A 24,799-nucleotide genomic window follows, 5' to 3' on the forward strand; every position below is an offset into this window, starting at 1 on the left:
GGGGCGCATGGGCGGCGCGGGCGGAAGGCGCCCGTGTCCTTCCGGGCCGCGGGCCGGCGCTGGCGGCGGCGGGAAGGCTGAGCCTGGGCCGGGGCCGCCGCCATGGACAGGTGAGGGATGGCGGCGGCCGGAGCCCCGAGCCGGGGCCGCGCCTGCTGTGAGCCGTGCCCGGCGGCGGGGAGCGGGTGCGCACGGTGCGGGCTGCGGAACGCAGCGGGCCTGCAGCGGCTTCTGAGCGGACCGGAGATTTTTTTGTCTCCCGGGAGCTTTAAGTCTGGCTGTTGCTTCTTGAATATGTCTTTGGATTAACCAGGAGCTGTGAGTTGCTCAGGGGTCGCGGGGCCGGGCCTTTGCCAGGCCTGCTGAGGCCGTGCTGCCTCCACAGCCCACCGGGAGCGGGTCCTCTGCTCGGAGTAACTGGGAATGGGTACTTTCCCTTTGCAAGACACGCGAACTTTCCCAATCTGCGGTGATTGCGTCTGTCCGACGGAAAAAATCATGTAGTGAAATCATGCCATTCTTTCAATTTAATTTTTCAGTTCAGAATAGAATTTCCTACTCTTGCATCTTTTACTAGCTTTTTTTTTTTTTTTTTTTTTTTTTTTTTTAATAATAGAAGGTTAGTTATGGTGTAGGAGGAACAAAGTCTGGTGTTTCAGGCAAGCTCGTTTCCCTGAGCTAATAAGCAATGCCACATTTCCACAGAAGAAGCTGGACATCAGTAGTAAGATTGGAGATGACTTAACACTTTTAAGTTTCCTGGTTGTGGAGTTACTTTGGCACGACAATAAGATCTTGGATGTCCTGCTTGAATTCACCTGCTTTTCTGTCTGTGTTGCTGTTTCATAGAAATGGTTTTGAAGACATGCCATCCCCCCACGACACAGAGATGGCCAGACCTGGACGAAAGCAAGGCTCTCAGAAAAGGGTTTCTAGTATCCTTTTTCTGTAAAGAATTTTTGTCTTTAACTGCTGTGTTCACCAGGTGTGTATATTTTTAATACTGCTTTGATTTTCCTGGGTTATGAACTCCAGGTGGTTGTCCACCCAGAGAACTACATGAGCTATAGCTGGCTCCATTTCTGAGCTTTTGGAAAAGAAAAATAAGTTTTCTTCATTATATCTTAATTTTATGGTTTTATGCTTATTTGTAGGTATTGTAGTATGAGAGTATTATGATGATCTAGTGTATCTTAACTTTCCATCCACTGTAACAGCAAGAGTAGTGCACAGATTTAAATTTCCATAGAAATTTTCCCCGCTGCTTTTTTACAATAAGGAAACCACCCCCCATGTAGTTTGACAGGTAAAATAATGGTATTTTCATGGTTATGATAGCAAAGGAATGCAGTACATTTGCTTGTTCTTCTGGGTTTTGCATTTAAAATAAAGCTAGTGAGATATTTGCCCTGATGATATTGTGCCTAAGAATCAAGATGTTTCTGAACACTAATAACACAAGCTACTGAAACTTTTATACAACTACTTCTTAGTAAACCATACCTAGAGCACTGAACATGGTTGCTGACAGGAAGGAGGACAATAGAGCAACAGACCACCTGGAATCAAGAACGAGACCGTTTTTGAAAATGCATCCAGACTCAGCTTTTCTTGTTTTGGTTAATGTAGCATAAAGCAGCTCCTCGTGGGGCAGGAGGATTCTCTTCGATCTGAGCCGTTGTGAGGAGTCCCAGGCCTGTTGTGTTCTGTATTTCTGAACTTCACTTTGTGGTGTCCCTTTTAACCCTCCAGCTTTTAAGGTTCTGATGAAACATTTTATGACCTAACTCACGCCCATGAACAGGACTTGAAAGACAAGATGTGTAATTTTCATAACATCTGAGTTATGGCAAAATATTTTTCCTTTCCACGCAGTCACAGTCATTTAGAATAGATCCAAAAGTATGTTTAGGAGAGTGTTTCTTAACTTGTTTATTAACCAGTACTTACAACCCTGGATGATGCTATTGGAAACATGACGCCCAAAAGCCAGTTTCTCCCCCGAACCCCTAATTCATTGCTTCACCAGCCAGGTAAGACTGCGTGCTTGCTTACTATTTAGTAAAAGGATTTATGTGCTTGGACTTAATAACAATCCATAAGAAGGACATGGATGTGCTGTAATCCAGTGAAGGCCCACAGAGTTGATTAGTGGGTTAAGTGTCTGACATACAAGGAAAGATTGAGAAGAGCTGGGATTGTTTATCCTGGGAAAGAGGTTGGGGGATCTTGTAAATATATATGAATACTTGATGGGAGGGAGTAAAAAGAGAGCCGAGTTTTTCTCAGTGCCCAGTGAAAAGTCAAGAGGCAATAGGCACAGCAACATATACAAGGAACTCTGTTTAAACACAAAAAACCACCCCCTTTTTTATTGTAATGGTGGTTGAATGCTAGAACTGGTTGCCCACATGGTCTATGGAGTCTCTATCCTTGGACATAACTAAAGCTGGACAAGGTCCTGAGCAACCTTTTCAAAAGATGTTAACACATCTTTGGGCTGCCTTTTGCTTTAAGGGTTTGGGGACCAATTTCCAAGAAAGAGTGAGTGGAGACGTACTGCTCTTTATGCTCGTGTGTGTTTACAATGACCTCTAGTAACTGAGGATATGTTGCCTATTTGGTGTATATATACAACCTGCTTTCAGGCTTCTCTCTCCACTTCATAAGTATTTCAGTCTGTTAAAAAATTCTTTTGGAGTTTCTGGATAGAGCACAGTATATTAAATACTTTTTCTTTTCAGAAAAGCCTCTTTCTCTTTCAGGTACTGCATTACATCGGAGCTCCATGAAGCCATCAGATATGTCTGCTATCCTGGGAACAGGAGGGAAATCTCCTCTGATTCTGCCAACTTCTGGACTTTTTGGCAATCTGTCAATGGTAAGATGCTTAGAGAATCTTTTTCTCTTTCATCCCTGTGAAACATAAGAAAGTTTAGTGTTTCTCTGTTGTTTGCTCCAAAGACAAGCCGTGGGTGCTACAAGCTTGCTAGTACTGCTGTTGCTGTTTACTGATGGTGTTATTTATTACTGTGTTGTTCTTTGAGATGGTGCAGTGAGGAATAATAGAGGTTTTTAAGGACTTTCCAAATATACCATGCGTGTTAGGCTAGTGTTCATAACATCGGCTTGTGACTACAAAAATCCTGACTTTGCTTGTTTACAAATTCTTCAAAGATAATTGTTTTGTGTCAGCAAGTTAAAACTTCAGGTTTTCTCTTATTTTAGCATTCTGCAGTATTAGGCTTCCCTAGGGTGTTGAACTTTAGACTTCAAAGAACAAGCTCTTCTGATGACTTCTTAGAGACATTGATTATCTTCTACTGCAATGTCTTTGGAAAAACACTGATTGGAGAAATTATCAGTAGGAACGTCTGAAGTATCTTATCTCCATTTGTTTTTAAGCTAACTGAAAAGAAGCTTTTCTGTATGTGCATTTTAATTCATTCTCCTTTTTAGTTGTTTCTGTAGTTTGATACAGGTCATTTGTTTCTTTATAAATTATCAGCTTCTGAGGCCTAGTTGATCAGCATGTATACAGAGCTCTTAGTATTGGTAACTTTTTCTCTCTTTTAGAGCCTCCTGTAACTAATGTTTTGTGAGTGGACTGCATTTTAGGTTAGAGTTTAGTGTTCTGCCTTGAATCCAGTTTAGATTAGCAGGGGAAACCTGTGACTAGACACAGGCTTTCAGAGGTGGGTGACAGAATAAAGGACTTTTGCTTGTGGAAATTTGCTTGCTTGTTGATAGGAACACACATTGGCCCTTTTTGTACTTCCCACAGCAACTCAATGTGATTGTGCTGAAACTGTGGTATTTTTGCTCTGCAGTGGGAGGGCTATGGCATTGGGTTCTGGTTGGCTAAAGGGCAGTAATGGCAGAGGCAAGAGGAATACTTTGAGTAGAAACTGGGCCATAAAAGGGAGAACAACAGGTATATGTGTACAGTTTTTAGATATGCTTAAGAGACTACTAGTGCAATGTTATCTGGTTCTGTGTTTTTGTACTTGTATGGGTAGGATTATTTTAAGAATCCAGAAAAAAGAATCAGCCAATGGCACATCTGTAAGTCTTTGTATAGTATTAACTGCTGCTGAGAAGGCAATTGCTGGCATGGAAACACATCTAGGAAGCTGTCCTGTCAGTGCAGTATATGTACAGTCAGTCTCCTCTTTTGGTCATTCTGCTGCTCTGTTGTCGGATATGTTATCAAATACCTCCTCTGAAATGCTCCCCACAAAATAGAGGTTATGTCTTTATTTCCTCCTTTAATATTCTCATACTTCCTATTATTTTAAGCATATTGCTGCATTTGTCAAATGGTTTTGAGCAATTCACCAAGAAGGTTGATGACACCTAATGGTTGATTTATATTTTTGGTATTTTGCTTAACTTTTCACAGCTGTTTACAGCTTAGTCAATTTTATTATCCTTTTACTTTGAAAGATAAGCATATAGCATAATAGAATATGAAAATTTTGAGAGATTTATTTGTTTTAAGATGAAAAGTGATGCGTGTTCTAAAGTAAATGGTTTTACTCCTATTTGTTTTAGCTTCTGTTTTAGTTATTTTCAGAAAAAAATGGGTATTTTCTTTTTCCAGGTTAAAATTTAACTTCTCAGAGCTGTTCGTTAAAGGCATAGCTGCACTTTATCTAAAGGCAGTTATTTCACTATTAATTTTTTAGGATTCTCTGTTTATATACCATTCGTATAGAAGGAAGAAAGGCATAGCTAGACTTGTAATGTCTGAGATTACAATTTACTTCCTTTATGTTCTTGTTGTGGTTTTAGCTGGATGAAAGTAGCTGGACAATGGCACTCTCACCTCAGCAGACAGGAATGTTTGTAAATGCAGACATGTCCAATATGACAGAAGATGTCACTATGAGTGCTGTATTGTTGCGTGAGGATGATCCTGGGGAAGCTGGTGAGACAATCTGAAGTTTTACTAACAATTGACCCCAGTTCTGATTTGCAGGGTATAAATACATGTTTCCTTTTTTTGTGTATTTTCTGAATTATTTTGCCGATATTTCTCAGTCAAAAGCAGTCTAGTTTAAAAAGTTCAGAAAATTACGCTGTTCCAGTTTATTGGAGTTTTGTGAGTTGGTGCTTTCTATGGAACTTTTTCTGATGGAACAAATGGGATGCTCTAGTGATGTGGGTCGCAAACTGGATTAGTTTTGTGGAGATACACAAAGGAATTTGCTGTTGAAACTCTTGCAGGTGGCATTTTAACCCCAAAAGTTGTATAACTGACACAGCTCAGAGTTTCTGTATATCTTACTATCTTAGCTGATAAATTCTTCTGACTTCGTGAGATAGTTCATATCATCATTTAAATTTGCAAAAATGAGATGTCTTGTCATCAGAAGGATGTTTTTGTAGTCCGGTGGGGATTTTTTTACTGAGTTGTGCCTGACTAATATGGCTGTTTCTTCTTATATCTGTCCTAGCTACTATGAGCATGTACTCAGACTTTCTGCATTCCTTCCTGAAGCATACATCAACTACCATTTTTGGTCTTGTGGATGAGTATGAAAATATTTGTAACAATCAGGTAAGTAGTTTACTTGTTTTTTTATTTACTTTATTTTACATTCTCTTCCCAAAGCAGCATTGCTGCCAAGTCACAGTGCTTAACACACATACTTTAAATTTTCCATCTTACGAGTCATTGAACACTAGCATTGAGTAGCATCTCACTTTCCTCAGACACTACTTTGGCATAGCAATACCCATGGTGTAGTTTGCTGAATAATAAAATTGTCATCTGGCTGCCATGCCACTGACAGTGTCAAGTGGCAATAAACATTAGCAGATGTATAAATGTTTTTGCTAATGTTAATAAGATGGATTAAAATGTACTTATTTCTCTCAGATATAAATAAATGAAATCATTGTATTATGATGCTTTAAGCTTTCTGATACATTGCTAACAAGCTGGGAGTAGAGGGCTCAGCATTAGCTTTAAGATGTCTGCTTTTAGACACTTTTTGAGTTCTTTATATGACTGGTTGTTGACTAACAGTTCAGGATTAGCAGGATTGATAGTTTGAAAGTAAGAAATTATGATTCTTCTGTCAATAAGTGTTGATCACAAGGGAGATGTACAGATAAGTTTTCTAAGAGATTTCTTACCTGTGTCTATGTTAAGAAAATGTCTTCTTGGTAGAAGGTTGCTAGCCCTCTTTTGTGCAATTTTATTGTGGGGGCTGAGTTGGAAAATGCTGAGATCTTTAATGAGGTTGTACCACATTATGTGCAGACAAGAGAAGGAAAATAAATGTGAACTTAAGTTTTATGAGATGATGGAACCCCTGTTTGAGAATATGGATACCATCTACAAGGTCAGGGCAGAACTGAGTGTTTGTTTTAAGCAACGAGGGCAGTATGTTACCAAGGATGTACAAGAGTACAGTGGAGGATGCTGCTCTAAGGTGTGGCTTGGATGCTGCTGCTGGGGTTTGGGGTGGAGGGGCAGCCCTGAGCTATCATGCAGTCCCTCAGGTGTACCCTGAGATTCTGCCCGGTAATTCCTAGCAGCCGTAAACTCATCATGTTTTCTGAGGGGTAACAGAAAGGAACAGAAGACTGTGCTCCTCTCTTGCATCATGATGGTACACCTCTTTCTTTTCTCCAAATCTGTTGTTCACCTCCCATTTGAAAATGGATGAATATATTGATGCCTGACAAATTGGGTACACCTAAAATGTAAGAGTTTGGGGCTCTTTTTGGAAGTAGTAAGAGCTGTAGAACTAGTTACCAATGGAAAAGGCTTTATTGTCTAAGTTTTCTTTATAATAAATAAAGGAAAAGATAGTAGAATTTCTTTGGGGTGCTACTGTAAATTATGTGGTAATCAGCAGATTGGGTTCCCTCATTTAACAGAGCTAGAAAGAAGTGTCTTTCAGGCATGAATAAATGCATAAATGCTACCACAAATACCAGCAGGGCTAACTTTGTGTTTGATATTGATGTATGTAGGAAAAAAAGTTGGGGATTTTGGCAGCTTGTTAGTGGGTTTGTGTGTGGTTTTGGTGGGTGGGTGGGGGGAAGGGAGCTTCCCCACAATGGTTGCCCTCTCCCTACCAGTCTTTTGGTGCTTTTCAATTGTGCGATGTAAGCTGGTTTTATCCTGGGTTTGTACAATGTGTTGCAAAACAAAGCCAGTTTGTTTGTCTATATCTTCTAGTTTATGTTAATGTTATTTTTATTACTAATTCAGGAAATTTATGATAGGGAGTATTGTCTACCTATTTCAAGAGATGGTAATCAAACCCATTTGTTGGAAACATTCAGGATAATGAAAAGATTGCTGTAATGGCTTAGGAAAAAAAATACACTGGGCATATCAATTCTGTATTAATTATGGGCTATATTAACTCTGTATAAATTTATTTCCATCAGGTGAATATATTAGGGAAGATAGTTTATCGGGCAACTCCTGGACAACAGAAGTTTTCCAAAACTGCCAGTGTCTTGTGGCTTCTCAAGCAGGAGATGGTAACTTGGAGACTGCTGTCCTCACTTTATAGGTAATTCCTTTGAAAAGCACACTACTACATTTTTGTAGTGAGATGACTTTCTTGGATATATTTTTTATGAGTTTATAAATAGGAAGTTAAGAAAATAAGTACCTATTAATAAGATGTTTATAGAACTAGGTTCTAATATATATGTCTATTCATTATCTATTTACAAAAATGAAAGTTGTAAATAGGACTATTCTTATTACCTTTGCAACTTCTAGTATTTTAAGAACATTTTTGTAAAGTTTTTTTAAGCATTTTTACTTAGGCATTTTGCTAAATTTTCTCAGCTTTGTTTTAATCTTTAACATTTTGCACTTTTATTTCTAGAGACAGAATACAGTCTGCACTGGAAGATGAAACTGCATTTGATGTCACAGTAAGCATGAACTCCTCTGAGGTTTTTTATAAGTGATATAAGAAGCTAAATAAGCAAAATATAGGTTAAATGCTTGTATTTTACAGTCTCAAAGTGGCAGCCACTCAAAATTCAAAAGTGAAAAATGAGACTGATTTTTATCAATACAGTTATAAATTATTTCATCTATTGTGAAGAGTAAATCTAAATATTCGGTTCTAAAGAGAGAATGCTAGTGTGAAAATTACTGTAAACTATTCTTTGTTGTATTTCTTCAAATATCCTGAGTTGGAAGGGATGCATAAGGGTCGTTGAGTCCTACTCCTGGCTCTGCACAAGACAACCCTAAATTCACTAGAAATAACTATATATTTATTTTTAAAAGCTGCATCAATATTTGTGATGTTTCCATAGGTCAGAGATAATTTTGCTTTGCATAAAAGAAGTACATGTGGTCTCAGGCTGTCTAGCCTTTGGAATCCTGATTCCAATTTATCTCAAGAGAAATCCAAATTTTTTATCATTCCTGTTCAAGCTGTAGTCATCTTGGCTATGTCAATAGTGTGCTTCCAGCCTTTGCTGCCAGAATATGCTTAGGAACACGAAACAATAAGTAAAGTAACTCTGCCTTTGTAAAATTTATGGATTGCAGATCTTTTTTCTCAGTCACTGAATAGCTTCCTCTAGGATTCCCACTGCTAAGTTGTCAGTGTTAAACACTGTTGTGCCAAAAATACCCAGTTTCCCACTACTTGTGTTTTTTAGGAAAATGCATCTTCTGTTCTCTTTTTATTGCAAGTATAATGAAAGATAAATTAATGCAGGAGATCAGATAGCAGGATCAGGGCTCTGGGGTTGGTATTTTGTTTGTTTGTTTTTCACACTTTTTAATGTTAAATGCATGTATGACCTTGAAAAATGTCACCTTTTTAATTTAAAGTAACAAATGGGTTTAGGCTAATATGCAGGCAGTCAAGGAATCAATCTACTGTGTAGAATCTTTCTGTGGTCATATATTGGTAAGTTATATTCCAAGTCTCATTTTTACAGTTTTTAGTGTAACTGGATGTAAAAGATCAAATAAAACAACGTATAAGGCATTTATTTTTTTTAAATAGGGAGGGGAGAGATAGCATATCAAACTTGTAGCAGGCTTCTGAATTAGTATGTGCTTGGTTTGGTATTTCTGGGTTTGTGGTAGTTTTCCATGAAGTAATAATCAGCTTTTTCTTCAATAGGTTTTAACTGCTAGTGAAAAAACTACTGTAGACAACTTGTTTCAGAAAGATTCACTTGTTCGACAAAGTCAGGTATGATGGAAAGTTTATAATAGGAGAATGAAAATAGATTAAATGTTTATAACAGTAATGCTCTATGCACCTTTTGGGGTTTTTTCCAATACTTTTTTTTTAATATCCACTCAAGTGTGTATTAATTGTGTGCATAAAAATGATGCTCTTTAGTTGCTAAAGATCAGAAAGGGTTTTCAGGCTGTTTCGGAAAGGATGGAAGGCTGAGAGCTGTTCCCATTTTCAGCATCCGTTACTGTTGATGGTGATTGATAAGCTGTTAAGTAGCACTGTAGTAAACTGCAGTATCCAATGAGAAATAGAGATCAAGTGCCAACCACATTCATATTGGATACTTAAAATGCAAGTGGAATAGTCTTCTGGATCTGTCAGCTTTTTGGTTGCCACGTAGATAACAAGTGGATCCAGAGATGAGAGGAAGGCAGTAAAAGTACTATTTGTTACATGGTTGTTTTAAAAACACAATTTAATTTTATTCCAGCTGGTGGTAGATTGGCTAGAGAGCATTGCTAAGGATGAAATTGGGGACTTCTCCGATAATATTGAGTTTTATGCAAAAACAGTATACTGGTGAGTTCAGACTTTCTTTGATTATACACATTTTCCCATCAAGTGTAAGATTCACAGTCACAGAATCACTCTTGAAGTTTTTTAAGTTGTTCACTTCATTCACTTCTTTTCTTTAAATTCATACATGTAAAAATTGAGATTTCTTACCCATCCACTGAAGTAAATCTCAGAAATTAGTTAGTGCCTTTTGGGAGGCAAGGATGAAAGGAAAAACCATCAAACCAACTTAATTTAATCTTTGTCTGGCTTTAATTTTTGCCTGTTTAAGTTCTTATCACTTTGTGTCATTGACCCTTCACCAGAAGCCATTACTGTCACCTTTATTATCACTGATGGGTTTTATGGCAGAAAGGACCAAAGACTACCTTTCATGCTAGATGCCTAGAATAAACCTGCTTTTAATGGCTTTTGGAATTATGTGTTTATTCTAAGTTAAAGTTCTATCCTAGACTGACTTTATAGTGAATGCTAATGGGAAAATTTGCTTATGCAGAAATCAGTTCATAGTTGAATACATGAATGATTGAAATAACGGATGCTTTTGAAAAAAATCAAATTTATGTGCATTAATTCTACTATTGTACTTGTTGTGAAATGCTGCGTTTTCACAATACTGGCAGAGTCCATTGCTATATCAACCAAAGCAATTGTCTGTTCTGTTAACATATTCCATGTAACAAAATATATCTTTCAATATTTGTCTTATTAAAAGGTGCTTGCTAAAAAAGCCATTTTTCTGTAAAACATTTCACTGCTTTCAGGGATAACACACTGCACACTCTGATGCAGCGACGGTCAAGTACATACATAGGAAGTTCTCGTCCTCTGGTAACAGAGTTGGTAAGTATTATATAAAAATAAGGCTTGGCTTCAAAATGGGCTAGAAAGAGTATACATGCTATCCTCACAGATTCTCACCAAATCTTACATAGTTATGCTATTTAAAAGTAGTTGTAGTACTTAAAAATTGGTACAGAAATTGTGAGACAGAACACCTCAAAAATTATTTTCAGGATCACTGTGGACTTGTGTTTTCTTTCAGCGATTGCTTCCATACTCCCACCCCCCCTCACAAGTACTTGTGATCTATTTGGTGAAGTAAATGGCTTTATTATGCCTTTTTACATCTGAAACAAACTCATGTTCCTAACCAGAAAAGCTTATAAAAGTATTAGGGTGTCCTTGCAGATAAAGGAATGCTGTCTTTATGCAGTAACTAGTACAATGAAACCAAGTCCTGATGCAATACTTTGGGAGCTCTATAATGAAATAATAGGAGAGAAGTCAAGGAAAGAAAGTCCATTAGAAGAAGGTGATGAGCTGCCTTAGTGACAGCAAAGCACCCGTACAAGATTAATTCAACTGGGGAGTGATCTGAGGTATTGATTGGCTTTAGAAAATCTCTTTGGATTAAATGGAAGCAAGTGTAGCTGTTGTGAAAAACCTTCTCAGATAGAAGGTGGAGGAGGAGAAAGTCTGGTAGGCAGATAGATGGAATGGCTGAGAAGAGCTGGAAGATGAGAAATTGGGGGGAAATAACAAGGCAGTGGAGTAAATGAATTGCCTTGAGTCCTTCTGATAGGGGCAGTGACAGAAGAGGAATAAAAGAAATGAGAGGAAAAACAGAGAAGTATCATGCTCAATATTACATGGGTTGTACAGATTGTTGTGCCAACAGGAAAAAGTGACTCCAGATTATAAAACAGGGAAGGACGTTAATGGAAGAGACGTATAGGCATTGTGTAGATGAGTGATGACTTTTTCCTTGCAGGATCCTGATGCTCCTATTCGACAGAAACTGCCACTTGATGATTTGGACCAAGAAGACGATGCAAGGTTGTTGAAGTATCTCTTCACACTCATCAGAGCGGGAATGACAGATGAGGTAGTGTAACTTTTAATTAAGCATAAGTATCTTACTGTTAAAGCCAGTGAAAAGCTGTATACTAAAATGTCTGTTTAAATTCGGCTTGTAGTGATTCAGTTTTCAATTTGTTGTGTCAATACTGACTGCCAAATTAGCATTTTAACAAAACTTGCTTTTAGTTAAGTAATTTTGGGTGTACAATAGATTTTATGGAAAAAATGTAGTTTTGGGGTTTTGGGTTGTTTGACAATATTTTTTCACTATTGTGGTTTGATACTAAGTACTGCCAGAAAAACACACAGAATGCTTTAAAAAGCTTCCTAATTGTGTCTCTAATCATCAGTGGATTATCCAACATGTATATATAATGACATTTGAGTAACGGGGAGGAAAGGGGATTTGAGATTCTCGTGCTGAAGACCTTAACTGAGGAATATGGTTACTCGCTCATACTCTGTTCCAATATGGTGCACATCAGTTCATTTTCTGATGGTATGGGAACACGAGCATGAGCATATTGCTGCAGGACAATGTGAGTACAAATTTGCAGCTTCAGTTGGGGTTGGGAAGGCTAAGTGAACTGGGAAAGTAGATGACTGCATAAAGACATGGATTAAACATCTAAGCAAAAGGACTACACTTTACACTAAACTTACCAGAATGATGCATAACAGCTGTTTAGGTAACAAAGATGAGCCTGTAGCACATTTCTCATGTTGCTGTAAATACTGACTGAGAAACTAAAAATTTCAGTGAAAAAAATTTGATGACGTTTACTTTGAAGTCTTCGAGGTGTTTGAAGATCCTCTGTGCTTATTTTTCACATAGCAGAATCTCTGCATAAATTAACTATTTTAATAATAATCACATTATTAAAGAAGAAGCTGGAGGTTTTCCTGCCTTGAAGTGTGTTGCTGAGAAAATGCATTATTTTTCAGGCACAGCGCTTATGCAAACGATGTGGTCAGGCCTGGAGGGCTGCAACTTTGGAAGGCTGGAAATTGTATCATGATCCTAACATAAATGGAGGTATCTTCTCCAAAGTGCATTTGAGACTCACATAAAAATTCTAAGATCTCATAGTATCTGTTTGTGGCAAAGAGAAATAGCTCTTTCTTTTCACCGTATGAGCCTTTTTTGGTATCTAAAATATTTTACCGTGTCTGTTGAACATGTAAAAACTAACATGAAATTTTAGTTGAAGGTATGAGTTCATTGAATCCATCTAAACATACTAAAGCCACTTTCTTTTTTAGACATAATCATTAGGAAATAGATGTCTCAAAGTTCTGTACAGATCTTCTTCACCTCCATATAATACTTGGGTCTTTATTTTCTTAACATCTGACTTATGCCACCTAGCACACATTTTGTTGCTTACAAACTCAAACTGGACTATATATCCAGCTTCAGAAAGGTGTACAAGGACTTGAATTCAGCAAATGTAAATGCAGGAAAAATAGATGCTTTTAAAATATTTGAAAATTGTTAAACTATCTTTCTCCTTGGTTCCTTGCACACAGTTCCCCATTTATAACACAGTACCTCACTTTTCTCTGTGTTCAGCACATGGCAGGATTTAGCAAGGACAAGTCTAAGTGTTTATAGCTGGGTGTGGAAGGCTTAATGCTTTCCTTCTTTTCAAATGCTGATAGCCTGTCGATTTTATCTTCGTGCCACACCACTGTCATAGCTTTTCTTGAGTCTACATACCTAACCTGTTGTTACAAAGGTTTGAATGCCCATGCAGATGCATGCAAAATGGCAGCACTGAAGCAGTGACATTTTTAAGAAGCCTTGATTAAGATATAAATTTTTTTTCCCTTAGCTTCGTTTTTTATCCAAATGTAGACACTGTAGATATATTACAGTCCAAAGAATTATTTTTTTAAAAGCTAGATAGCAGCCAAGTTTTTAAATTACTGTAACTTATAGATGCAAATTCACCAAACTAGCAGAAAAGCCACTTTGCAGTCCAGTCAAAAGCATCAAAATGCTTTAGGAAGAGTTCCAAAGGGATTGAAATTGGGTTATGGAAAGTGGAAAGAAAATAGGCTTTACCTGTTACTGGATTCTCTTTTCTTTATAATACTTTTTCTCTTTTTCCTTTCCTCCCCCTTTTTTTTTTTTTTAAATTATTCTTTGCACGTAGGAAAAGAGCTGGAGCCTGTTGAAGGCAATCCATACAGGTGCATTTGGAAAATAAGTTGTTGGCGCATGGCTGAAGAGGTAAGATAATGCTGGTTTGCTTTATTTTAGTACATAAATTTGAACTTCTCTGAACTCTGAAATGGGATTTTAAGTTAACATACCCACTCTGTGTTTGCTGCTTAGAGGATTTGCAATTAATGTTTCTAAGAGGACTTCTGAAATACCATGTTTATGTACTGTGAGAAATCTACGTAATCAGCACCACTTTTTCAGGAAATATCTGCCTTTTTTTTCTGTTTGAAAGTAAAACCACTGACACTGACTTTCATCTTGACTTAATTGAATGGGAAAGAGAAAACATTGCTTTCTTTCCAGGTCAGTGTAAATTTTTCAGATAAATTACAAGGGGATGCTAATGAAGAGAAAGTCACTTGCTATTCTTATTTTGACTCCTTGTGTATCCTGTGATTTTCCAGCTTTTCTTGGAATCTCTTAGATGGAATATTTTGCAATGAATTAATCTCTAATAAAATGTGAAGTGACTAGAAAACTTAAATGCTTCGCAATTAAAAGTTTGGCTGTTTTTACTGTTTATTTTAGGAGCAGTTTAATAGATATGAAAGAGCAATTTATGCAGCCCTGAGTGGAAACCTCAAACAGGTAAGTCAAACCCCCTAGGTAAGCAGTGTTCGGTAGCTGTGCATTCCTTTCTCATACGTGACAATGATATCATCAGAAATATTGCAGTTACTGGTTACTGTACTTTTAAAGATCTAGTAAACAGAGCAGTACCAAACATTGCTGCTTTAGTAGACATGCTTTTGTAGTACTGACATGTCTTAATTAAAGATATGATAGAATTTTTGTTCAAGGAAAGGCTGCTGTTTAAGGCGGCGACTACTCTGCTTTGGTGCCTGAAAATCTAATCCAAAATTATAGTTGCTCTGTTTGGGTTCTGATGTTTCTTCATCTCTTGATAATTTTTGCTCTGTTTTTTTGATATGTAGCTTCTTCCAGTTTGTGATACCTGGGAAGATACTGTTTGGGCGTATTTCAGGGTCATGGTGGACACTCTAGTTGAGCAGGAAATACGAACCTCAGTAGTAACTGCAGAGGAGATGGAAGAGCTCCCTAGAGATTATTTAGAAACAAAGTAAGTTTCAAGTAAAATTATGCTCCTACACTCTACAGAGCATCCTGTATGATCTGTCTGGAATATTCAACGTTTTTTGTCTTTTCTTTCCTCCTTTGAAGCTGGACTTCAGAAAAAGTTTTTGAAGAACTTCAGGCAACAGACAAAAGGGTACGTAATAATCGCAGTGTTTCTCCTCACTGCTTACCATTTTTAATTAAGGTTCTGCTTTTTACTGCACTATTTAATGAAATGCTCAAATATGCACAGTGACTAATTTGTTTCGTATTTTCTACCTCTATGATGTGTGACTTCTCAATTCGAATAGATTTTTCTATATGCTGCTACCTCTTAACAGTGAAAGTGATACAGGTTTTGTGTTGCCCTGTATCTGCAAAACTAGCTGGGTGTGCTAAAGAAACAGATGACTGACAAAGTCTCAGTTTGAGACAAATTTAGGAGGAAGATGCTCTGGAATGAACGTCCCCTCTAGAAGCTAGGTTTCGGCACTCCCTCCCCCGCCGATACAAAAGGAGTTTCTTGGAGGAAAGTGAAAAAAACTATTTAACAAACAAAGTGCTGTCAGGGCACAGGAAAAATGTGTAACTGTTAAAGTAATAAACCTTCCTGATGAAGAGAAAGCTGGTGGATTTAGAGTTCCCTCTGTAGCTGGCTCAGCTCTGATGTCCAAGGCCGGGATGCCATGTCCCCACAGCCTCCCTGCAAGTCCACGGGGTCCAATGACCTGGTTCTCGGATCACAGCTAGGGCGAACAGTTCCAGAAGAAGTAGTAGTAGTTCTGGAGGATTTTGGTATGCTGGTATGGGAAAATTTCTTGCCTCAGCTAACAGGCTGGCTAAAAGCAGGAAGGTGCTCCCTCAGCTCTGCAGTGGTGAGAACGTGGGGGAGTGTGTGGGAGTCCTCAAACACAAACTGCGCTGAAGAATATGCCTGGCTTCTCTCCCCCTCTCCTGGACCCAGCTTAAAGCTGCAGGATCCATTTCTGGGCATAAACAGACGATAGGGAAATACAGTATTATCATAAAATCACCCCAAGACAGAAATGTTGTCAGACATACAAAGCAGACAGAGTAAATCAACTGTTTAATAGTTCAATAAAATGTTCAAGATCGATTACATTCCATTTTCTTCATAGGAGGTTTGTGTGCATATTTCACAACAAGCCTTTCTAAATTTAAAAGCATATTTGCTTAGACTGTAATTCTTTGTTACTTTTAGTACCCAAAATACTCAGTTCATGTAAGATGGGGATATATAACTTACAGGTTAATTTTGCAGTGATTAAATTGAAACTACACTTCTGTTTGATGGAATGGACACATAGCATTTATCATATTGCTAAGACAAAGACATGCCGTCAGCCACAGATACACCCAGCTGCATTTGCCATTGCAACATAGCGCAATCCACACCATAAAGCAAATTTACAGGTGTGTTTGGATTGCATTTCATGCATTAATGCATTCATTCCTGTGGGGAGACTGGAATTTCTTCCTGAAGCAACTTTCACAGGCCTTTTCTTTAAGGATTTATGCACGTTGTTGCTTCTTCTGTGATTTTGTAAATCTTATCTGTAACATCATTGTTTATTCTCCCCTTCAGAGCAAAAAGCCCTTAGTTTTGGATGTCTTCCATGACAGTATTAACTGTACAGGTCTATATTTCAGTTCTTTCTTTCAGTTTGTCAATGTTCTTGTAATTTTACATGGAGATAGCAAGTGCTTTTTCTCTTGCTCTTTATGCCCTTTGAAATAGGATAGCTTTCTTCCCCTGAGGAGCCTTTGCTTTATTTATAAGTTTGTTTTCTTCATACATTATGCTTGAAGATTCATTCAGAGTTTGAATTTTCTTTTTTTGTCTCCAGAGGGTTATAGAGGAGAATCAAGAACACTATCATGTGATTCAGAAATACATTATACTTGGAGATGTGGATGGTAAGCATTTCTCTCTAAGTGATTTTTTTTTTTATTGTCAACTGACTACATTATTTTGAGTGACCTTTCCAGAAACTTCTGTATGAATGGATTTCTAGAAGCACACAGTAGGAGAACTGAGTTAAAGCTATGCTCTAGTCAAGGACTGGAGGGACAGTTTGGCCTACAAGATAGTTTTCAAAGAAGTAATGAAATCATGTGAATATGTCAGGATACATGCCAGACTATAGCTATAACTTCTGAGAAATGATAGAATACATACAGTACATTTTTAAGCCAAACATCTACATCTTTCCAAAATTGTTGCTGTTCTGTTTTGTTGGACTTCGGAGGCTAAATTACATTTATTGAATAAATGCATAATTTTGAAATATTTCTTAGGGATTTTTTTTTTTCTCCATGCTATGGCTAATGCAGACATTTCCTTGGTGGTTATAGGTTTGATGGAAGAAGTCAGCAGGTGGCTTTCCAAAGACCGAAGTGTGCTCCCAGGACACCTGCTTCGTTTCATGACACATCTTATTCTCTTTTTCCGCACTTTGGGTATGCAGACTAAGGTCAGTTCACTTGTCCTAGATTTGTTGTCATAGCAGTAGCCAGTCTTTGAAGTAGAAATGCCTGTGTGCAAATACATAGACAACATAGAGTGATGGTAAATTACTACCAGGCTGATGAGGAAGCTGCATGCTTAAATAGAGTATTTGTTGATCTTGGAGCCTAAGGGAGAAAGGAGCATCCTTCTCCCTCCCAGCTGAGCTTAAAAATTGGAGTTTGAGGATGGTGGATTCTACTCAGAAGCCCTGTGGTGAGGAGGTCTTGAATCAAACTTCAGCATTAGGCTGATTCATGGTAGCCAAGATGTTTTGAATATAACCTATTCTTACAGACAGTTACTGGAACTGTGCCTGTTGCTGCTGTAAGCTCATGAACGCTTTTGCTTGAGGTAATCAGTACTAGCTGAAATTTTCTTGTTATCTCCAAGTATAAACTAAGTATAGCCTACTACCTACCTGACCTATTTATGCTAAATATGCAGATGTGTCACATAGCTGTAACTAACTCGTTTCTGACAATATCACAAGTAATTTGGGGCTCTCCTTTTCTACTGTTTTAAAATTTAGAAAGACCTTATGTATAAGTTTTTGAATGTAACCTCTTTTGGCAAAAGACAAATGCATGTTTTCATTAGATGATTTAAATACAGCTCTGAGTTATTGTTTATTCAGACTTCCAATCACTGCTTGATTCCCTTGTGGAAATTTGTTTTGAAGTTAGTTTACCTTTAGCTAAATAAGAGGAACGTGTGTGTGTGTATGTATGCATACTGATTTTTTAGCCAGATAGAGTAGGTCTTTATGCTAAAGTGCAGTAGAACTAGCCATTAGCATATGTTTGACAGAGGGGACAAAAAAGGTGCAATTTCCTACATGAATTCCCTTGTGGGAATTTAACTGTTGATTCTGCCTTTACAGTTTTGGAGTAGGTGAATTTATTGTATGATTACTCGATCAACCCTAAGTAGACTTCAGGGGGAAGAGGCAGATATGCAAGCTTTTATGATGTTTATTATTTGTTGATTGTATAGAGTTCATATAGGTATATGCTTAGATGAAGGTCTTCAGTTTACACATATAAAACTAAAATGATAATTCTTGACAGCAACAAACACTTGAGTCTTGGCTAAAGCAGTTTCAGGTGCTCGGGCTATACTAGTTGTTTAGCATAGGCTATTACAGATGAGTCAGATGATATTTATACCCTGTTACATTATCATTTTCTATAATAAAACAGGGCATGTAGTACACTGCAGTAGTAATCTATATGCCTGACATTTTGTTTATTAATTAAAAAAATACGGTAAAATGGAAAGTTTTAAAAATCATGTAAAAAGTAACATTCCGGTTAGACCAAAGACTATGTTATCCAGTTGCTGAAAAAGAAAATCCTTGGAACACTAAAGCTTTGAAACAGAAGACATACTTTTTTAATCATGCTCCAAGAGAAACAGTTCTTCCAGTTGAGTCTGTGTAGATTACTGAAGCAGGAATAAGCAAATAACCTTGTGTCTGTTTTAATAGTGATAGCCTGTAAAGTATCTTTTATTTTATTTTCCACATTGTCTGATTTAAAATTGAATTTGTATTTGTTTGCAATAAGGAGGAAGTTTCTGTTGAAGTCCTAAAGACGTACATTCAGGTAAGCTTTCAGAAGTATAGTTTGTTTTCTCTAATGTAATTTATATGTAAAGGAGGAAGAAAAGGAGACCTAAGGTTTCAGGATGAAAAGAGCTGTGATGCAGCTAAAGTTTTCTTCTCAAGAGATACATGGAAGCTTGCATAATACGCAAAGTATCTGTCAGCAGTTCTTAAATAAGAGACAGTTTTAGTGATCCTTGTTTAGAAGCTGAGCGGAATCTTCCTGTGTCAGAATAAATTAATCAGAAATTTGTTACACATTTTTGGGTTTGCCTAGTATATGTTTTTACTTAAGTGTAAACGCACTTAGGTGTTTACACTAAGGAATACAGTATGCATATCTATTACATATATTTATATATTAGTGGATATCTTCTATATATTTGCTTCTTAAATATTTGCTTCTCATTCTGTATGTTTGCTTCCTTCTGCGCAGCGGTTGGTGTCTGAGAAGCACACAGATTTAATAGCATTTTATGTCAGCCACCTGCCCCCAGAGCTTGCTGTTGCTCAGTACGCTTTATTTCTTGAAGATGTCACTGAGAGCGATCAACGCCACCACTGCCTTGAATTAGCAAAAGAAGCAGGTGAGAGACCCTGATAGTCCAATTACCGTTTTATATCCTGGGTTATTTTGTCTTTCAGTATTTGCTCCAAAACCTAGCTATGAATACGGTATTCTTTCCTTCCTGTGTCTCTCTACTTTTCAGTTAAATAAAATTAATTTGCTGATCACTTCTTCAAGTAGGTATATTAGGTGTGTTTTCATTAACCTGGAATTGATTAAACTAAATATCGCTGCTTCTGGGTTATGTCCAAACACACCAGGAAGTAAATGCCAGCTGCCTGTCTCAAATACATGTTCTGAAGCTTGACATGACCATATTATTTCAGATAACTACTTGTAAAAATACATACCTCTTTGTGGATTTAGGAAGGTTATGAGAATCTTAAATTTCATGGTGGGTTGCTTGCATTAATTGTAAACTTCCTTCCAGGCCTGTACATGAAACTAGAAAGGATTACAATGAAGCAAAGGATTACAATGAAGCAGCACACTGTCCATTGCTTGACAACACCTCTGTGCCACTCAGAATACTCAAAGAAATAGATTTCCTGCAGATTTCAGTGTCTTAACTTCTCTTCAGTCATTTTTAAGTCATTTTCTTTTAAACTGGGCTAAGGTTTCAAAAATAAAACATCCTGCTTAAGCATCTGTAAAAGAACTATTCTGAGCTTTTCCTGGTACATTCCTGTCAAATCATAGTCTTGCTGTCAGAATTGTAGGAATCAGTGATCTTAGCAGATATATCTGTATGCTATCTTCAGCACAGACTGAAAAACTTATTGGTTGTCTTGTTCTCATATTTGATGTTCTCTGTTATATCAAATTTCATTCTTGTAGAATACCTGCAAAAGCTTATAAGCTTTATAAGCTTATAAGCACAAAAGCTTATAATTTATTCTGGCAATGTGTATGTGAACAGACTGATAAGAATCACCAGCAATAAGCAATAAGATCAACAACAGGAGTCTGAAATTCAATTTGTGTCAAGTTTGAATTCATGGTAGTTCTTACACAGTTCTCTTTTAACCCAGGTCTGGACGTTGCCACCATAACAAAAACTGTTGTTGAAAACATCCGCAAGAAGGATGCTGGGGAATTCAGTCACCATGACCACGTGCTGGACACAGGCACAACAGAGGTGAGTGCTTCACAGAGCAGTTACTCCAGTTTGCAATCAACTACGGAGTCTTTGACCATGTATGAGCCATATTTTTCTTCCAACGGTGGTGAAAATTGCTTTGAAAAAGCCTGTGAGGGAAATGTGCTTTTCATGTGACCAAGTGAGGACATTGCACTAATCTGTAACTCTGTTTCTACTTCTCCTTGCTCTTTGGGTGTGTGCTTATCAGCAGCCATGCGTGTATACAAACACTGAGTGACGATAAGGCCCATGAAATGACTGCAGCACCCTATGTTGTAGCTGGGAGTAGTATGTTGTTGTAGCCAGTATGATTTATGAGGATTAGTACTTTAGATCTCAGATGTACCTTTTAAGATGCTGAAGTGGCATTTCTAGCTGCAGCAGACACTGCCTTTGCTGACAGTTTCCTTGTCACTGCTATTGAGCATTGATTGGAGCCAACTCAGTGCTTTAGGGACAGCAAGGTAATGTTAATAGCCTCTATTCAAAATAGTGTTTAGAAAGCAACTGGTCATTTGCAAATTTGTGGCAATGTTTTTGCTGTTCAGTACAAAGTTTAAGCTCCCTAAGATAAAAAGGTAGTTTATCTAACACAAGAGTTGGAAAGCTGTGGTTACAGGCTGATGGCACCCCTGAAGATTATAGCAAGAGCTCCATAAAACATGTTGGTACAGTGTATTCATACTAAAATTTGAGGAAAATGCATCATAATCCATAAACAATTTTGAGAGGTGATGCTCTGAATATCTTGGGAACACTTAGAAATTTTTTTTTTCCCCAGGTGGCAGAGATTTTATAAGCTTTTGAAAAAAGCAATCCTTGTTACTATGTTGTAATGCTTTCCAAACTTGTGTATTTCCCTGACCAGATTTAATGTATGTTGCATCAGCTGTGTGCTTGAAATGGTGGTGAGTCTTTGTGTTGGTTTTTACAGGCGGATCAGCTGAAAATAGATGTAATTGACTGGCTCGTATTCGATCCTGCACAGAGGGCAGAAGCACTTAAGCAAAGCAATGCAATCATGAGGAAGTTCTTGGGTACTAAGCTTCACAAATATTGTAGACTTATTTTTAAATGTTGGCTTTGTTCTCATTAACTCTTGGCACGACATTTGATATAACTTTGAATCTAGTCTATTAAAAAGCATGGGTTTGCCAACTTAAGAAGATATGGTATGGAAATTGCAAAGCTCTGATACCCGGTTCACGTTCTCATAGCATCCAAGAAACATGAAGCTGCAAAAGATGTGTTTGTGAAGATTCCCCAAGACTCTATAGCAGAAATATATAACCAGTGGGAAGAACAGGGAATGGATACTCCGCTTCCAGCTGAGGATGACAATGCTATCCGGGAACATTTATGTATTCGTGCATATTTGGTGAGTTTCAAATATGCAATATTCCAAGTTATTGTTTAGAAATACTGGTGGCTTTGCCTTGGTGGTGAAAGCTTTGTCCATTTGATTTAACGTCTGATTCTTTGATGCATTAAAACTGTATGTATAATGACATTGTGGTTATTAGATGAATCAAAAATACCAAACACTGTTTCCAATGCAATCCAGGAAGCTCACGAAACCTTTAATGAATGGTTCAAACACATGAACTCAGCTCCACAGAAGCCTTCTTTGTTACCCCAAGCAAGTTTCACTGAGACAGTGGCCCATGAACATAAAGAAAAGAAGTATGAGGTAGGTAGAAGTCCATCTTACTGACTGTAAACTTCTATATTCTTGCTTTAGACACAGTCTAGTTTAATGAAACAGAGTAGAAGACGGTATCTCATATTATTTTAGGACTCCTGTAAACTATTTATAGGTTGAGAGAGTATGAGAGAGTAGAATAATAAGGCCACTGCACAATAAATTCTGGTTTTTTAATGACTCAGCTTTACATGAAATATTGTAATGTAGTAGTAAATATTCATTATAATGTGTTGTCAGTGTTATTAATAAATCTGAGCACTTCATTTTGCTATTAACTCTTTATTCTTGTATTATCACCTTTTGTTTTCTAAAAGATGCTGCAGTTTTGTTTTGACTGAAGTTCTTTTTGCATGTCTGGCCAGTACAAATATACCATATTCAGTTAATACAAACATTTGTTTTCTAAGCATGGCAGAATAAGTTGTTTAGAATTATCTTCCTCTAGTGGCTTTGCTTCTGAACAACCTGTCTGATTCTCTGGACAGGGCATTAAGCAAAGATGGAAATAGCTGTTAGCAGCAGGCTTTTAAGTTTCAGCCACTGGCTGAAGACTCTAATTTGAATTGGAGCTGCGTTGTCTGTTGCAGTCTGTTTTAAAATAGCCTTGGAAATTATCCTGTTCTGCAGTAGTTTATTTTTTGTTTCTTTGCCAGATGGATTATGGCATTTGGAAAGGCCTCTTGGATGCTCTTACAGCTGATGTTAAGGAGAAAATGTACAATGTGTTGCTATTTGTTGATGGAGGATGGATGGTTGACGTTAGAGAGGTAAAATGAATTTTTGTATCACAATGCAGACCACAAAGCACAGATCAGATGCAGTTGTATCTTTGTGACATTTAGTTTGATGTGTTCCTGTTTAATTGGTTCTGGCCTTGCTGTGAGCATTTAGAGCTTGCTCCCCTTAGTTACCATACAGATCATGTCTGACAGTCCACTCCAGGCTGCTTAGGCCAGTTTTCTGCCTCTGACAGGACTAATTATGTGGTTATGCTGAGTTGCCTGTTAGATTTTCTTAACACTAGTATGTTATTTTTCTCTGGTAAGGATGCTGAGGACGACCCTGAGCGAACACACCAGATGATCTTGCTGCGAAAGCTGTGTCTGCCAATGATGTGCTTTTTGCTGCACACGGTGCTCCACAGCACGGGGCAGCACCAGGAGTGCCTGCGCCTCGCTGACATGGTCGCCTCAGAGCGCCACAAGCTGTACACGGTGAGTTAGGGCGGGCTGCAGGCAGCCGAGCTTACATTAAAAGCTCTGTGGGTTGGCTGTGGAAAAAGCTTCTATATAGAGAGGAAGACACCATATGTTCCTTAACATCGTACATTTCTTTATTGCTTCCCGTTCACTGCAGTAGTAAAAGGTTTCCTTGTGTTATGACTTAAGGAATCAAAGAGTTAACTTTGAAACATTGAGGATGATGACCAGTGTTAGGACAAGCAGTTCTTCTGATTACTGCAGTTATTAGTTTTTGGATGGGGGCTGTTGAATTTTAACTTCTTGATCTTAAAGGTTTCTTTACCAGCCTAAATGATTCTATGATTCTAAGTTTAGCTGTAGAATTGTAATTGATTTCTTTACTTCCATTACATTGCAAACACTGTATAAGCAGGTTTTGTTTTAGAGCATTTGGTTTACCCATAATCATCTTTGCCTCCAAAAGCCTGAGAAACACAACCGCAAAATGAGACAGAGCTATCTTGAGCCTACCTTCAGGTTTTGGATGCTGCTGCTAACTTCCTGTGCCTTACTAAATGTCCTTCTGAAATGCCTGATGATCACACTATCTTCAATAGAAATAAATAATCAAACAGAAAAATAGTAACTTAATTAACCACCACTTACTTTTTTATATCAGTGTTATTCATTGCAAATAAATGTAACTTTATTATGTTTGGGTTTTTATTATTTATTCTTAGGTATTTTCAAAAGAAGAACTCCGAAAGCTTCTACAGAAGCTGAGGGAATCCTCTCTGATACTTCTGGACCAGGATCTTGATCCTTTGGGATATGAAATTCAGTCATAAGTTTTCATGTAGATACTTGCAGAAACTTCTGAGCATGGACATTCTGGTTATTAACAAAACAAAACAAAAGACCCCAGCAAAATCATTACTTGGGCAAAGCATTCTCTTTGTGTGGGGTAAAAACCCCAAACCTTCAGATTTCAGTTTAAACTTGAAAAAGTATGACCAACTTCAGAGATGTTATTTGTTATACAACCTTTTTCATATTTTTTTCCTAATAAAAGTGCTTGAAAAAGAGAAAATGTCATTGTATAAATTTGGTGATTGTGTGAACCTCCTAAAG

General features: G+C 37.6%; 1 protein-coding gene across 1 annotated transcript; it reads left to right on the top strand.

Moving 5' to 3' along the window:
* The first annotated feature begins 7 nt into the window (after nucleotides 1–7).
* Nucleotides 8–24,758, top strand: NUP107 (nucleoporin 107). The gene is given in 29 exon segments (XM_039570232.1): nucleotides 8–89; nucleotides 92–110; nucleotides 850–935; nucleotides 1,944–2,033; nucleotides 2,766–2,881; nucleotides 4,795–4,930; nucleotides 5,460–5,563; nucleotides 7,414–7,541; nucleotides 7,866–7,914; nucleotides 9,132–9,203; nucleotides 9,685–9,773; nucleotides 10,535–10,613; nucleotides 11,545–11,658; nucleotides 12,579–12,669; nucleotides 13,793–13,869; nucleotides 14,392–14,451; nucleotides 14,799–14,944; nucleotides 15,046–15,094; nucleotides 16,809–16,878; nucleotides 17,317–17,435; nucleotides 19,036–19,074; nucleotides 19,510–19,660; nucleotides 20,673–20,779; nucleotides 21,717–21,819; nucleotides 22,000–22,160; nucleotides 22,347–22,472; nucleotides 23,141–23,254; nucleotides 23,534–23,701; nucleotides 24,409–24,758. Coding segments are annotated over 29 exon segments (2,853 nt in total). The 3' UTR covers nucleotides 24,517–24,758.
* The last annotated feature ends 41 nt before the right edge of the window (nucleotides 24,759–24,799 follow it).

This window comes from Corvus cornix, chromosome 1A, assembly GCF_000738735.6.
Source record: "Corvus cornix cornix isolate S_Up_H32 chromosome 1A, ASM73873v5, whole genome shotgun sequence".
Classification (NCBI taxonomy): Eukaryota; Metazoa; Chordata; class Aves; order Passeriformes; family Corvidae; genus Corvus; species Corvus cornix.